Consider the following 14252-nt stretch of genomic DNA (forward strand, 5'->3'; position numbering starts at 1 on the left):
CTTTAATTACGATAAGCTACATTTACCACCAAATACTGCTACTATGGTTATTTTTGTTTTCTTATATATATCTGATGCTCTCTTTTTAAACAGAGCTCGTAAGATCCTTAAGATACTGAAATGGGGGCACAAAAACTTAAAAGATAAAATATTTAATTTCATTAACTCAAAATATCTGGTGTCAAAATGTTAATTTTTAAGTTAAATATAACTTTTACAATATTGATGTTTTTGCGTTTTTAAAGACCACATGAATCCTGATAAAATATTAAAATGCATATGTTTATTTTAACGAGTGTAAAATCCTTATCAAAATAATGATCAAGACCCAAATGTAAAACAGTATAATTGACGATAAAAACTCAACTGGCTTCAAAACATATGAAGAGGGAAGTAAAAGTCGACATGTTTCGAAATTTCAAATATAATCGCCCATTCTCAAGACTTGTCAGGCTTGGATAACTTGTGACTTTTATTGTTGGACGCTCAAAACGTGTCTATTTTTATTATCATCTATTATTTTTTTAAATCAATGAAGTTTTTATATTTTCGATTCAGTTTCTTGGGATTATCCATTTAGTTACACAACATATAAAATTATTTCACTCGATATTAAAATAAGTTTTACATATGTTATAGGCACATGTTCTTAGATTGAAAAAATAATAATTCATTACTTTGTAAAAAAATCAATGCAGTAAAAAAAAATTTTTTTGTTGCTGCAAGCCTTAACATTTTAATTTAAGGTCATAAAAAAATTCCGTTTACAATTAAAATTTCAAAAGTCGAATGTGAAAATGGAATGTCCCCTAGTACCAGGAATCGAAATTAAATAGTTACAAGGACAACTTTTGTAAACAAGTTAGCGTTTCCGTCCTACTCGAAGTTGTTTGAAAAGGTACTTTTTACATATCGATTCCAAAGTTTATTCTACATATATTTCAGGGTATACTTTCGGAGTATTTCGATCGAGTTTATTTTTGCACCCTTATTTGCTTAAAATTATTAAATAATTTACTTAAAATAAATTATTCAAGCTACATGATTTAATGCATTTATAGTATAATAATAAACGGAGCTTCCAACGCATATCCTTAACCTTAATACCGCTATCATTAAATAAATGGAATAAGCTTAGATAAATAATAAAAGTTAATTTTTCCCTCGTTTTAATTTTCAAGGAATAATATGTTTTGATCAAACAGATTTCATTCTGGAAATAGCGAAATTATTGAGTAGGTCCCTTGGAGCAATATCATTCTTATCCTCTTTTAACGAAATATAGGAAAAATTAGTTTTCACAGTTTCTGTAAAAAGTATGTTAGCCTACTTGCCACGTTTTTTTTAAATTTTTTTTTTATTAAAATAAGTTCGGAAATTGTGTATTTTTTATAGCATTTTTTTTAAAAATCGGATGACTCTAAAATTGCCACAGCTTCGGAATCCTTACAAATTTCAATTTTTAGTATTTCCTGCTTAACAAAATAAGGCATTTTCCTGATAACAAATTATACTACAATAATATCTTGGAAATCATGCTAAAGTAAAAAATTAAACAAAATAGTTTAGTATATTATCAGAAAAAAAATCTACTTGGTATCATAAAGAGTAAAAGATATAATGAAATAATTAGTGAATCACACGTGGTCAGATAATTAAAAATTTAATTTCACAACTAAGATAGTAGGACGACATTTAGGATACTGAGATATTTTAAGACACTAAAAAATTGGCTACGTATTCCACAGCTTTTTATGTTCGGTATCTTTATCCTCTTTGTAGTGACTTATAAAACATCAACACTATTTTAGATAATCCAAGTTGAAGTCACAAGAAACAGAAAAAAAAAGACAATCAATAATTTATATTCTTTTTTCAAAAAAAAATAGTATGCTAAGTAAATAATCAACTGTTTTGCATTAAATAATTTTAAACAGCTGAATGTTTTTAATTTCTTAACAAGGTTTTATTCTTAGCTAGCAGACAATAATTCTTTAAAAAAAAACTTGACTATAATTTAAAAAGGAAACCTGAATTAAAGAAAATCTAAATTAAAGTTCTAAAAAAATTTATTAGTATATTAATGAAGAAATAATAAACCTAAAATGGTAAAGAATAGGATTTTTAAAATGTTAAAATTTAAATAAATAGTTGGTAAAATAGTTCTGCGATACACTTCCGGAAATTTCTTTTAAGATTAGGATGATATAGGGTAAACCAACAAATGAAGGAGCATTTCATAGATATTTCTTAGAAATAAGATTTTAAACGTTTTAATTTAGATTGGTAACAGTAGCTTACTACTTAACAATAGGAAGTCATCTAACAATGCATTTAGTTACCTGGTCTTTGAGTCTTCTCTGGAAAAAGTTTTTGAATTTGTTAGTATCTGTTCAACGCCTTGTTTCTTTGACGAAATTATAAGGTCAGTGTTTGTTGTTATCTGTTTAAACTACAATTAATTGCATATAATAATGCTTTTTTTTCTCATTGTGAAAAAAAGAATTCAAAATATGGTCATTGAAGTTACGTTTTATTTATTTTAAGCATCATAACATAAGCAAGTACTGAGATTAGGGGGTGTTTATTAACTGGATTACCGAACGATGAAAAACCAATGAATAAACAAGTGTTCCTTTACTGGGATTTTTTCAAGTTAATGAAAATAAAAGAAAAATTTTAATTTTCTTGTACCTTTTGTCATATTATAAATCAAAATTATGTTAAAAATAAAAAAAACAACTTCTAACCAGTGAAGGAACAGGCATGTTCCTTCACTGAGAATATATTTCCCAGTGAATGAATAGTATGTGTGAAATATGATTTTACATGGATAATTAGTAGTTCAGCGACATAGAGGACTCCTAAAATTCAGTTAAATGTTGTATGAATAGTTCCTATAACAATTTCATTTAAACATGCAAATTTAATTGCTAAATTTATTTAAAGAATTATAATAATAATTAATTTATTATTTATCTTTATAAATGTAGTGATTAGTTATTACATCATACCTTAGACACCTTAATAAACTATGTTTATTAACTAAATATAACAACTAAATATAATAATAAAAGCTTGAATGGAAAATTTCTTTGCAGGATTTTGTGCCAATAATTAGCTAAACTATTATCTTATTGCCGTCTTTTGTCCTAACGGGAACTGGTAGGAAAAATCCATTTAAAGACAATTATCTAGGTGAAAAATGGGAGAAGTTTTTTTAAGGCGACATCCACTGATAACTCAGTGCAATGCGAAGATAATTTCAAAAGGCAAAACTTCCCTTAGAGAATAATGTTCGAAATACTGGTTTTAAGAACTTCAGAAGAATCTTTAGGAGGGAAGTAGCCCTGGCATCCTTTTATAAAGTGATTGCAGTTACAATGCGAATGAAACAAGAGTTGAATACTGCCCTTAAACGGGAAAAATCTTCGGCCTTAAAAATTATAAGGATTTATATTCTAAAGTACCTAGGAAAGAAAAAGTACCTCCATTGGTAGTTTTTCCTTACAGAAGAATTCGTTGAGATATTACAGAATCAGTCCCTGCTACATATTTCATTGGAAAAAGCTATTCATGAAATGAAACGATGACCGCAGCAACATTTTACAAATATATTGCAAATGTTTCTACCCATGGCTAATTAAAAATGCAATCAAATTCCATATTTTGCTTCTTCTGGATAGGTATAAATCTCATATCAATTTGAAACTGACCAAGTTTTGTTCCTCAAAACAAATTTTCTGGTTTAGTTTTCTACCTAATTCTTGGAAATCTCTCGTTAGATCTTGAAAACAAAAGAATTGTAAAACAATATATGTAGAAAATTTTACATCCATTTTTAAATAAGATTTGAGGCATCAACTGATAAAGTTAAAATGCTTTTATGAAATGCGATATTTTTCCATTCGATGTAGAAAACGTTGACTGTAACAAATGCATGCAAAACAGACACCAAGAGTTAATGAGCAAGACAACTTATCAACAAAACACATGCTTCGAGAGTAACGATGCGCTATTTCTTCAGAAGCTTGAGAAGGAAATCTCACAAGTTATGTTGCAAATTTTTAAAGGAACATTGACAGAAAGTTTAATCTCCCAAATATCCAATAGCCTGTGCTTTTCTCAATATTGAAGAATTTATTTCAAAAAGAACAATTGTATAATCAAATTTTGGCTCTGAAGCTGAGACAACTAACATTAATAATGAAAGTATCTTGAAAACTGATTTTGAGATAAGTCCTCTTGAGGCATTGTTAGTTGCAAAAACAATTGATTTCATAAGTAACTACTAGATATAAGTCAATGAGAGATGGGTCTTACTCAAACTTCGAAACTCCTTTTTCTCATTTATTATCCAGTGAGGAATTCTGGAAATGGAACTGGAAAATCAAAAGAAATTTCGAAGATACATTTACATTGGCCAAAAATTTTTAAAAAAGAGGAAGGTTAAATCAAAAGAAAAAGAAATAAATTACTCATGACGAAGAGAAAAAAAAATACTTAAAAAGATTTAAAAAAAAGCTTAAAAAATATGGGGAAAAGAGTAAACAAAAAAATGATCGAATTATAATAATAATAAAAACATCATCGGATTACACAATGATAAACATTCATAATTTAGAACGGACTATTAAACTGTGAGAAAAAAATGAAAAACATTTTTTTAAAATTATGTATTCAAACATATTTTACTTTCCATTCCATGACTGAAAAAAAAAATAATATTTTCCACATTAACTATGGTTATATGTCGTAATTCCAAGAAAAATCTTGTTTTTAGACATTTGTGTGGCCTATGGATTCCTAACGAGCATCAAACATTCTCAAAATTATGTGTTCATTCACTGGAAAATTTAGTGTTTATTCACTGGTAAGAACTGTTTCTTCACTTGGTCATCTTACTACTTATTATTTAAACCACCAAAAGCAGGGCCGTCTTAATAGCATGCAGGGCCCTCGGGCACAGAAATGTTTTGGGCCCTTATAACAGGTCATACTGCTTAAAATCGAACTAACAAAAACTTCACATACAGAAAATAAAGCATTTTTAACATATGCAATAATTTGAACAAATTTAAATACATTTTGATTCCTCAAGAAACTGAATCCACATAAAAACTTCATTGGAACGTAGAAAAATAGATTTCGGTTGACTTTTTTAGTTTCCCTGGTGATAAACTATTAAAATTATTGTTTTTCTGCATGATAATCAATCACTATTTGTAGAAAGAAAACAAAATGCACACTTTATACCATAGAATATATTTATTTTTAAAAATATATCCGGCAATTTTGTTTATTCTTAGTTTTTTTTAAATACAATTTATAAAAAGTAAGATTCTCAAAGGCCCCCTTAGTGCTTAGGGGCCCTCGGGCACTGCCCGGGTGGCGTATTTACAAAGACTCAAGGATACAGCCCACTTGGCGCGATATTAGGGATTGTCGCCAGAATTGTGGTTTTCGCTTTTCAACTTAAAGCAATTCTAATAGGGTAAATACACCGAAGATTTATTACTATTAGTGAATATAACCTTTTTCTCGTTTTCTTGATGGCACAGGAAAACTACTCAATAATTACCAAGGGGTAAGTAACAAAAATATATTTAAATCTTTAACATGATGAATACGGTACAATGGTAGACAATGCTACTACTACATTACAATGTTCTTGCTTTTTACAAAATCTTTGTTTGCAGTTACGGTTACAATCTAATGATAAACTCCGCCATCTATCGGTGGTTCTATAACATGTATTTCCACAAACTCCCCGCCATGGACGGGGACGTCCATAATATCTAGTAAGATTAAAGGAAAAATGACAAATAGAAAGAAAAAAAAAACATTAAAGTTCAACATGAATCAAATTTTTAAGCATTATTTAAAATTTCAAAAGGATATAACAGTTGAACGGGACGTCTGATCCGACTTCCATTAGTCCTTACGAGACAGCTCCGGACTTTGCCATCCCGTCCAGGGTAGACTTCTTCGATTACTCCAAGGCTCCAAAGTAATTTATTCTTTTGGGCTCCTTCGATCAAGACAACGTCCTGGACTTGAAGGTTCCGTTGATTTTCTGAAGTTGTCAACCAATGCGCAGTTTTTAAGAGAAGAACCTACTGTTCTTTCCATTTGGTCCAAAAATTTTGTAAAAGTCTCATCTGGAACAGTTTCCTTTTGATTAAGGAAGAACGATTTGAGTGTTCAAAAAGAGTTCCGGTGTAATACAACGGAAGCTCGATTTTCTTCTGAGGCAATAAAAAATGAGCGGGAGTCAAAGGTTCGGGTTCATTTAAGTCAGAATAAACGTAGCTTAAAGGGCGTTGGTTTAACACTGATTCTATATCTGTTAAGATTGTTGTTAATTCCTCAAAAGTAAGAAGAGATTTAGATAGGGTCTTGCGTAAGCATTCCTTCACCGATTTCACTAATCTCTCATAGAAACCTCCCCACCATGCAGCTCGTTCCATGATAAATTTCCACTTGATCCTTTTATTTGCTATAAAATTTTGAATCTTTGGATCTTGAATCAAGTTAAAAATGAGTTGAAGTTCGTTATTTGCGCTTTTAAAGGTTTTTGCATTATCGCTATACATGGTTTGGACACTTCCTCGTCTGGAAATAAACCTACGCAAGGCTAATATAAATTTTTCTGTACTTAGATTTGAAACTAATTCTAAGTGTAACGCTCTTGTTACTGCGCAAGTAAACAAACATATATAGGCTTTTTCAGGAGTATTCGATGTTTTAGCATATATCGGACCTGCAAAGTCCACCCCGCAAACTGAGAATGGTGGAGATTCTGAAACTCGATCTTTAGGTAGGGGACTGGTTATTTGTTTAGCAGGTAGAGCTGAATATTTGCGACATATTATGCAATTCTTTATTATTTTCTTTATAAGCTGCCGACCTCTAGCGATCCAAAACCGATTTCTAATTTTAGAAAGGGTGGCAGAAACACCACCATGAAATATTCCTTCGTGGTCATTTCTAATCAACAGTTCCGTAAATTTACATTTATTTGGAAGTAAGATAGGGTGTTTTTGTTCAAGATCAAATTCCGAATTTTCCAATCTGCCTCCTATTTTTAAAACCTTTTTATCATCCAAAAAGGGGGCAAAACTTCTAATGGAAGAATTCTTGTCAATTTCTTTTTCACTTTCTAAGGCCGATATTTCGGAATGATAAGCTTTTCTTTGCTCAAATTTTATCCAAAACTCTTCTGCTTCTTCAATTTCAGATGATGTGAGTAGTCCCTTAGTGGTAGATTGTTTTCTTATCTTTGAAATAAAACGTCTAATCCATGCTGTTATCCTCAAAAATTTTAAAAAGCAACTATAATTCTCCGGATTAATTCTTAGGTCATTGGAAGATGTACTAAAGCAGAAACTTGGAATTTCCTCTTTCTTCTTTCTGAATTCCAGGAGATTTTCTTCCAGGGATGTTTCAAAAGTCTGAGGCCAACTGTCAACACGTTTTTTGAGGAAAGGGGGTCCTTCCCACCAAAAAGTGTTGTTAATCAATTCGGATGCTTTTAGTCCTCTCGAAACTAAGTCTGCCGGGTTTTCTTTGCCGGGGCAGTGGAACCAATGTTCAGGATCTGTTAATTGTTGAATCTTAACTACGCGGTTTTTTACGAAGGGTTTAAATCGGTTGGGTAAACCTCTAATCCAGAAGTAAGTGATGGATGAATCAGTCCAAAATTTTTGTGTAAGTTTAAGCTTTAAGTTTTTTACCAAATTATTGCTCAATCGAGCAGCTAAAAGGGCAGCCATCAATTCAAGTCTGGTTAATGACAGACTTTTGAGGGGAGATACTCTACTTTTGGATGCAACAAATGATGTATATATCTTATCTGAGTTTGTAACAATTCTCAAATACGCGACACAGCCGTATGCTTTCAAACTAGCATCAGAAAATATGTGTAGCTGTATATCCTGTATACTATCTCCAAGAGCATCCCTTAAATAGTAACGTGGTATTTCAATGTCTTTTAATTTTTTAACACCATTGCACCAATCCTGAAAATCACGAGCAATTTCTTGAGGGAGTTCTTCATCCCAATCAATTCCAGCGCACCAAACTGCTTGAATTAAACACTTTATGGTTACTACAAAGGGGCTCAAATATCCTATTGGGTCGAATATACGACCAGCAGCTTTCAGCAAAAATCTTTTTGTGTGTCTCCCTTCAGATAAAAATTCGATAAGATGTTTAGTATCAAAATAAAAAATGTCTGTGTCACTATTCCACCCTATCCCAAGTACTTTATGCTCAGAAGGTATTAAGTCTGAATTTTCTATGGTGTGATCAATTTGAATGTTATTAGTTTCCCATAAGTCTATAAGAGGTTTCGAATTTGAATTCCATTTTCTAAGTTGCATACCCGCATCTTCAAAAATTTTAATAGCTTCCTGACTGAAACTAAAAGCTTTATCTACATTATCCTCGCATCCTATCACATCGTCCACATACAATGATTCTCTTATAATTTTTATAGTTTGAGGATATGTTTTTTCATAATTCTTCAAATGAAATTTTATAGTTGCCGCAAGAAGGAAGGGACTAGAAGTAAGTCCAAATAAAACACGAGTAAATCGATAAATTTTAATCTTACCTTCATCAAAGGGAGGTTCCATCCAGATAAATCTGGTCGCATCTCGATCTTCCTCCACAATTTCGATATTAAGGAAAGCTTGCTTCAAATCTGCAACAAAAGCTATCTCTTTGTTCCTAAAGTTTATTAGAATATCAAAAATATCATTAGTTAATTTGGGACCAGTGTATAAACAATCATTTAGCGAACAGGATTCAGCTGAGTGAGATGATGCATCATAAACAATGCGGAGTTTTGTAGTTTGTCGCTCTTCTTTAATAACCGCCCTGTGGGGAAGATAAAATATAGTTTTATCATTTGAATATTGTGTGTCAGGAATTTCTTCAATAATACCCTCTGCAAGATATGATTCTATGGTTTGTCTATATTCATTAAGTAACCAAGGGTTCTTTTCGAATTTGTGTACAAGATGGTGGAGTCTCTTAAGGGCAACATCATAATTTGATTTTAAGTTGTCAATCAATTCTAATTTCCAGGGCAATTTAATTTTATAACGTTTATCAAATGTAATGGAAGACTCAAACTCTTGAACTATTGTTTCTTCCTCGTTATCAGTAATAGGCGAATCAGGCAAAATTCCAATGGACTCAAGATCAAAAAATTGTCTAATTAAAGTCTCATCACCACGGTTAACAACTACGTTCATAGCGAGTAGATTGTTTATTTTATTTATGTGTCCATAAATACACCAACCGAAGATTGTTTCTACCGCTACCAATTTATTTTCAAGTCTATGAATTCGGCCAGTCACTATATCAAAATAAAAATCCGATCCGATTAAAATCATAACACCTTTAGTTTCGTTTTGAAAATCATCCGCAAGTTGAACTGTTTTTAAAAATTCGTAATCCTTAACAATGTTTTTGTTTGGAGAAGGCAGCTGAGTTGCACAAATAGTGTCAGTTTCTACGGCTTCTATATCTATTTTATAATTAGGATCTTCCCTATTTCTTAATCGGATGCTAACTACATTAAACAATTTAGTTTGGGGTTGCTCTGATCCACAAGAATTAATCGACAATTTTTCTTTTCTAATTACTGGCAAATTTAATCTTTTTACCAATTTATTTGTTATGAAAGTCCGTTGACTTCCATTATCAAGAAAAATTGTAACATTTTCTTGTTTGTTTTTATTTTCCGCAATGATTGAACAAGTTTGTAATAAAATGGGATTCGAATTTTGTTTATGTTTTAATTTATTCTCGCAAGAAGAAATGGCCGAAACAATTTCTAAATTTTCCTTAGAATTCTCTCTATCGTTTAAAGTTTTTGTTTGTTTATTTTCCTCTAACTTAAAGCAAATCGCTTTTGAGTGTCTCCGATTACAAAAAACACATTTCTTCTTACTGTAACAATCAATTAACCGATGATTTGGTTTTAAGCAAAGAAAGCAGAGTCTCTGCTTAATCAAAATATTTTTTCTTTCTTCTACTGTGAGAGTATCACATTTCTCAGATTCATGGTCACCCCCACAAAATACACATTTATTAATTCTCGTTGCGGTCGCGCATAATTCATGAGCGGATGTTATTTCTTTTTGTGGGTGCGGCCTTGATCTAAATTTATCTTCTTTTTGATTATTCGAACATTTTATATTTGCAATGGCGGTGGTTTTTTCGCGACTTTTTATTTCTTCACTTAAAAATTTTAGAAGGGCTTTTAAATCCCAATTATCCCCCTTCTCTTTCCTACTAAAGTCTAAAGTTATTTCTGATGGGAGTACCTTTAAAATTATCGGCGTTAATAAATTTCCATAAGATGCCGAATCAATTCCTAGCGATTCTAAATTTCTAATTTCGATTTCTACTCGATCGAATAATTTTCGCAATCCAAAAGTATCAGAGTTATGTTTTATTGGTGTAATATTCAATAATTGGCCTAAATGAGCATTTATAAGCAAGTTTTTCTGTCCAAACCGATCTTTCAACAAATTAAGAGCTGCTTTATAATTATCATCCGTTAAAGAAAATCCCGAAATTGCTTTTGAAGCTGCTCCTCCAACAAAACTTTTTAGATAAATTAGTTTTTCAATATTTGAAAGATACGGATTTTTATCAATTGAATTTTCGAACTGGCCGATAAATTCCAACCATGAATTTGGATCTCCGAAATATTTGTTTACAGTTAATTTTGGTAGTTTTATCGTGCATTTGTTTACTTCTGTTTGATTTACAGTCTGAGAGCTAGTTACACCATTTAAATTAGAACTAGTTGAGGGAGTGGCACTAATTTGCTGAATCTTCTGTTTAATTTTACATTTATAGTTAATCAAATCTTCTACATATGTTTCAGAGGATTCAACTTCCTTTTCGATATCTTTAACATCTAGTTCTTTCATTATCTCTTTATTTATTAATTTTATGTTCAACATTTTCTCACTTAATTGTTCTAAAGATGTTTCTAATTCATATATTGTCAAATTATCAAAGTTTTTATCTAAGTTAGTGAGAAATTTAGTAGTAGAACTTTTCAAAGCTCTTCTTTTCATTTTAAGTTTTTCTATATCCATGATATATCCAAATATAATATTTCTCAATCAAAATAAACTTACCCCTTTTTTCTGGCTTTCTTTTATCCACTAAAATTCGATTCTATTCTTATCTTCAGTGCACTGCCTTTCTCGGCATCGATGCACCAGTTTCGCTTTTCAACTTAAAGCAATTCTAATAGGGTAAATACACCGAAGATTTATTACTATTAGTGAATATAACCTTTTTCTCGTTTTCTTGATGGCACAGGAAAACTACTCAATAATTACCAAGGGGTAAGTAACAAAAATATATTTAAATCTTTAACATGATGAATACGGTACAATGGTAGACAATGCTACTACTACATTACAATGTTCTTGCTTTTTACAAAATCTTTGTTTGCAGTTACGGTTACAATCTAATGATAAACTCCGCCATCTATCGGTGGTTCTATAACATGTATTTCCACAGTGGTAAACCCACACATCCTCTTTCGATTGTTGTAACCCCGTACAGAATGCGTTGTTGTGTTTACATTTCAATTTAAGGTTAAGGAATCGTGAAAATGTGTACAATATTTCAACAGCAGTTTATAAATTTTTTATCGTCTTTCGAAATGAAATCGACGAATTGTGATTAGCATAACAATACTTTAGTATCGAGCTGTAACAAAACGATTTGAGAGAATTATAATACTTCAGCTCAGAACGAATTTTTTTAATAAGATGAGATTAAAGTGTTTGATTGCTTGAAAAAAAAGCATAGATGTTTCAATTTTAAAAATCTGTATGGAGATATTTCTAATATAGCATTTTTGAGATCGCCACTGTGTTTCTACTGCTTACACTGTTGTAGTAAATTGAATATATATTATACAAATATTCAAACTGCTGATTAATGATAAACACTATTGTTATTTTTAAAAAATTGTTACCCTAATAGACGTTATTATAAGAAATTGGATATATGATATACTATCGGTACTTTTGAAAAAAAAATGGGTTTATGTTTTACATTCTTGAAAAATGCATTTGTTTTGAATTATCATCTGTCATACCTAAGATTAATAAACTACTAAGGATGAACCTGGTTAAATGTCACAAACTAAAATAGCGAGCGACTAAAAGTGTCAACAACGGAACTAACCCAAACGCAAAGGATTGCTCTATATGCCTTTTCCTTACAGCGCATGCGCAGCTTTCTTTTTCGCACCAAAAATGCTTAGATGCTCTTTATCGCGCCAAGTGGGCTGTATCCTAGAGGCTTTGTAAATACACGACCGGGACCAGTGGCGTGGTCTTGTAATCCAGCTGCTTGGAGGTCGAGGCTGTTGGATGGCTTGAGGAAGGGAGCTCTGTCCTCTGCTCGTCTATGTTGATCAGGCGTCCGTATTAAGCACGATGTCGATATGGTGGATCCGGAGGAGTTCGGAGTTACCAGGTCGTCTAAGGAGGGGTGAACAGGCCCAGGTCGGAAACGGAGCAGGCAAAAACTCCCACACCGAGCAGTAATCGGATTGCGCTTGTGAATAGAGATTCTTTGGCAGCTCATCCAAAACAGTCAGACACAGTCTTTTTAATTTATTAAACAAAGAATTGCTTAATTTTAAAAATTATATTAATTATTCAGAAAATAAAACCCCTTTAGTCAGCCAAACGATGCTGTACGTTACTTTGATTTGTTTAATAAAATCCATAATATCAACTATATTACATCAAATTTTATTTGTCGAAGTTAAATAAATTATAAAATATCAATTATACAAATTACATCAACATTTATTTATCAAATTTCTTTAAAATTTAGTGTAAAGCTTTATTCAAATTTTTTATTACTCTTAGAAAATGTTTTCAGACAGCGACATTTTATGTAATTTAGTGCAATTATTTTATTTCAATAATACAAAATAATTTCAATAATACTTAAGAAATAAAAGAATGATTTCTAGTTTATCTACTAGATGGCAGTATTAGGGGAAAAAATTATGGCATACTACAGATCTTAAAGTCAACTAATCTTTCCTTGATTGACCGGGACCAGTGGCGTGGTCTTGTAATCCAGTTGCTTGGAGGTCGAGGCTGTTGGATGGCTTGAGGATGGGAGTTCTGTCCTCTGCTCGTCTATGTTGATCAGGCGTCCGCATTAAGCACGATGTCGATATGGTGGATCCGGAGGAGTTCGGAGTTACCAGGTCGTCTAAGGAGGGGTGAACAGGCCCAGGTCGGAAACGGAGCAGGCAAAAACTCCCACACCGAGCAGTAATCGGATTGCGCTTGTGAATAGAGATTCTTTGGCAGCTCATCCAAAACAGTCAGACACAGTCTTTTTAATTTATTAAACAAAGAATTGCTTAATTTTAAAAATTATATTAATTATTCAGAAAATAAAACCCCTTTAGTCAGCCAAACGATGCTGTACGTTACTTTGATTTGTTTAATAAAATCTATAATATCAATTATATTACATCAAATTTTATTTGTCGAAGTTAAATAAATTATAAAATATCAATTATACAAATTACATCAACATTTATTTATCGAATTTCTTTAAAATTTAGTGTAAAGCTTTATTCAAATTTTTTATTACTCTTAGAAAATGTTTTCAGACAGCGACATTTTATGTAATTTAGTGCAATTATTTTATTTCAATAATACAAAATAATTTCAATAATACTTAAGAAATAAAAGAATGATTTCTAGTTTATCTACTAGATGGCAGCATTAGGGGAAAAAATTATGGCATACTACAGATCTTAAAGTCAACTAATCTTTCCTTGATTGACCGGGACCAGTGGCGTGGTCTTGTAATCCAGTTGCTTGGAGGTCGAGGCTGTTGGATGGCTTGAGGATGGGAGTTCTGTCCTCTGCTCGTCTATGTTGATCAGGCGTCCGCATTAAGCACGATGTCGATATGGTGGATCCGGAGGAGTTTGGAGTTACCAGGTCGTCTAAGGAGGGGTGAACAGGCCCAGGTCGGAAACGGAGCAGGCAAAAACTCCCACACCGAGCAGTAATGGGACTGCGCTTGTGAATAGAGATTCTTTGGCAGCCCATCCAATGCAGTCAGACAAAGTCTTTTTAATTCTTTAAACAAAGAATTGCTTAATTTTAAAAATTATATTAATTATTCAGAAAATAAAACCCCTTTAGTCAGCCAAACGATGC

At 31.8% G+C, this 14252-nt stretch overlaps 1 protein-coding gene and 3 non-coding genes across 4 annotated transcripts; 3 read left to right on the top strand and 1 right to left on the bottom strand.

The window, feature by feature from the left end:
• Window positions 1-6116: 6116 nt before the first annotated feature.
• LOC147807051 (uncharacterized) lies at window positions 6117-11126 on the bottom strand. The gene is made up of 3 exons (XM_087168768.1): window positions 10663-11126; window positions 8618-9648; window positions 6117-8455 (listed from the first exon to the last, which is right to left on the bottom strand). Exons 1-3 carry the CDS (start codon window positions 11124-11126, stop codon window positions 6117-6119), a joined length of 3834 nt encoding a protein of 1277 aa, XP_087024894.1.
• Window positions 11127-12366: 1240 nt separating this feature from the next.
• LOC147807052 (signal recognition particle RNA) lies at window positions 12367-12664 on the top strand. Its single transcript, XR_015435845.1, has one exon.
• Window positions 12665-13117: 453 nt separating this feature from the next.
• On the top strand, window positions 13118-13415 carry LOC147807053 (signal recognition particle RNA). Its single transcript, XR_015435820.1, has one exon.
• A 453-nt stretch (window positions 13416-13868) lies between these two features.
• LOC147807054 (signal recognition particle RNA) lies at window positions 13869-14166 on the top strand. Its single transcript, XR_015435842.1, has one exon.
• Window positions 14167-14252: the final 86 nt, after the last annotated feature.

The sequence above is a fragment of the Parasteatoda tepidariorum genome, chromosome 7 (assembly GCF_982258835.1).
Source record: "Parasteatoda tepidariorum strain Cologne lab strain chromosome 7, Ptep-v5.0, whole genome shotgun sequence".
NCBI lineage: Eukaryota > Metazoa > Arthropoda > Arachnida > Araneae > Theridiidae > Parasteatoda > Parasteatoda tepidariorum.

Excerpts from the sequence above, each read along its gene's own strand:
- LOC147807051 (XM_087168768.1), bottom strand. The coding sequence starts at position 11,126 with ATGGATATAGAAAAACTTAAAATGAAAAGAAGAGCTTTGAAAAGTTCT. Across the intron at positions 9,649-10,662 it reads AATTCAATTGATAAAAATCC|AAAAGAAAAATTGTCGATTA; the intron begins GTATCTTTCAAA and ends GCCAGTAATTAG. Across the intron at positions 8,456-8,617 it reads GGAACCTCCCTTTGATGAAG|GATGCGAGGATAATGTAGAT; the intron begins GTAAGATTAAAA and ends ACGATGTGATAG.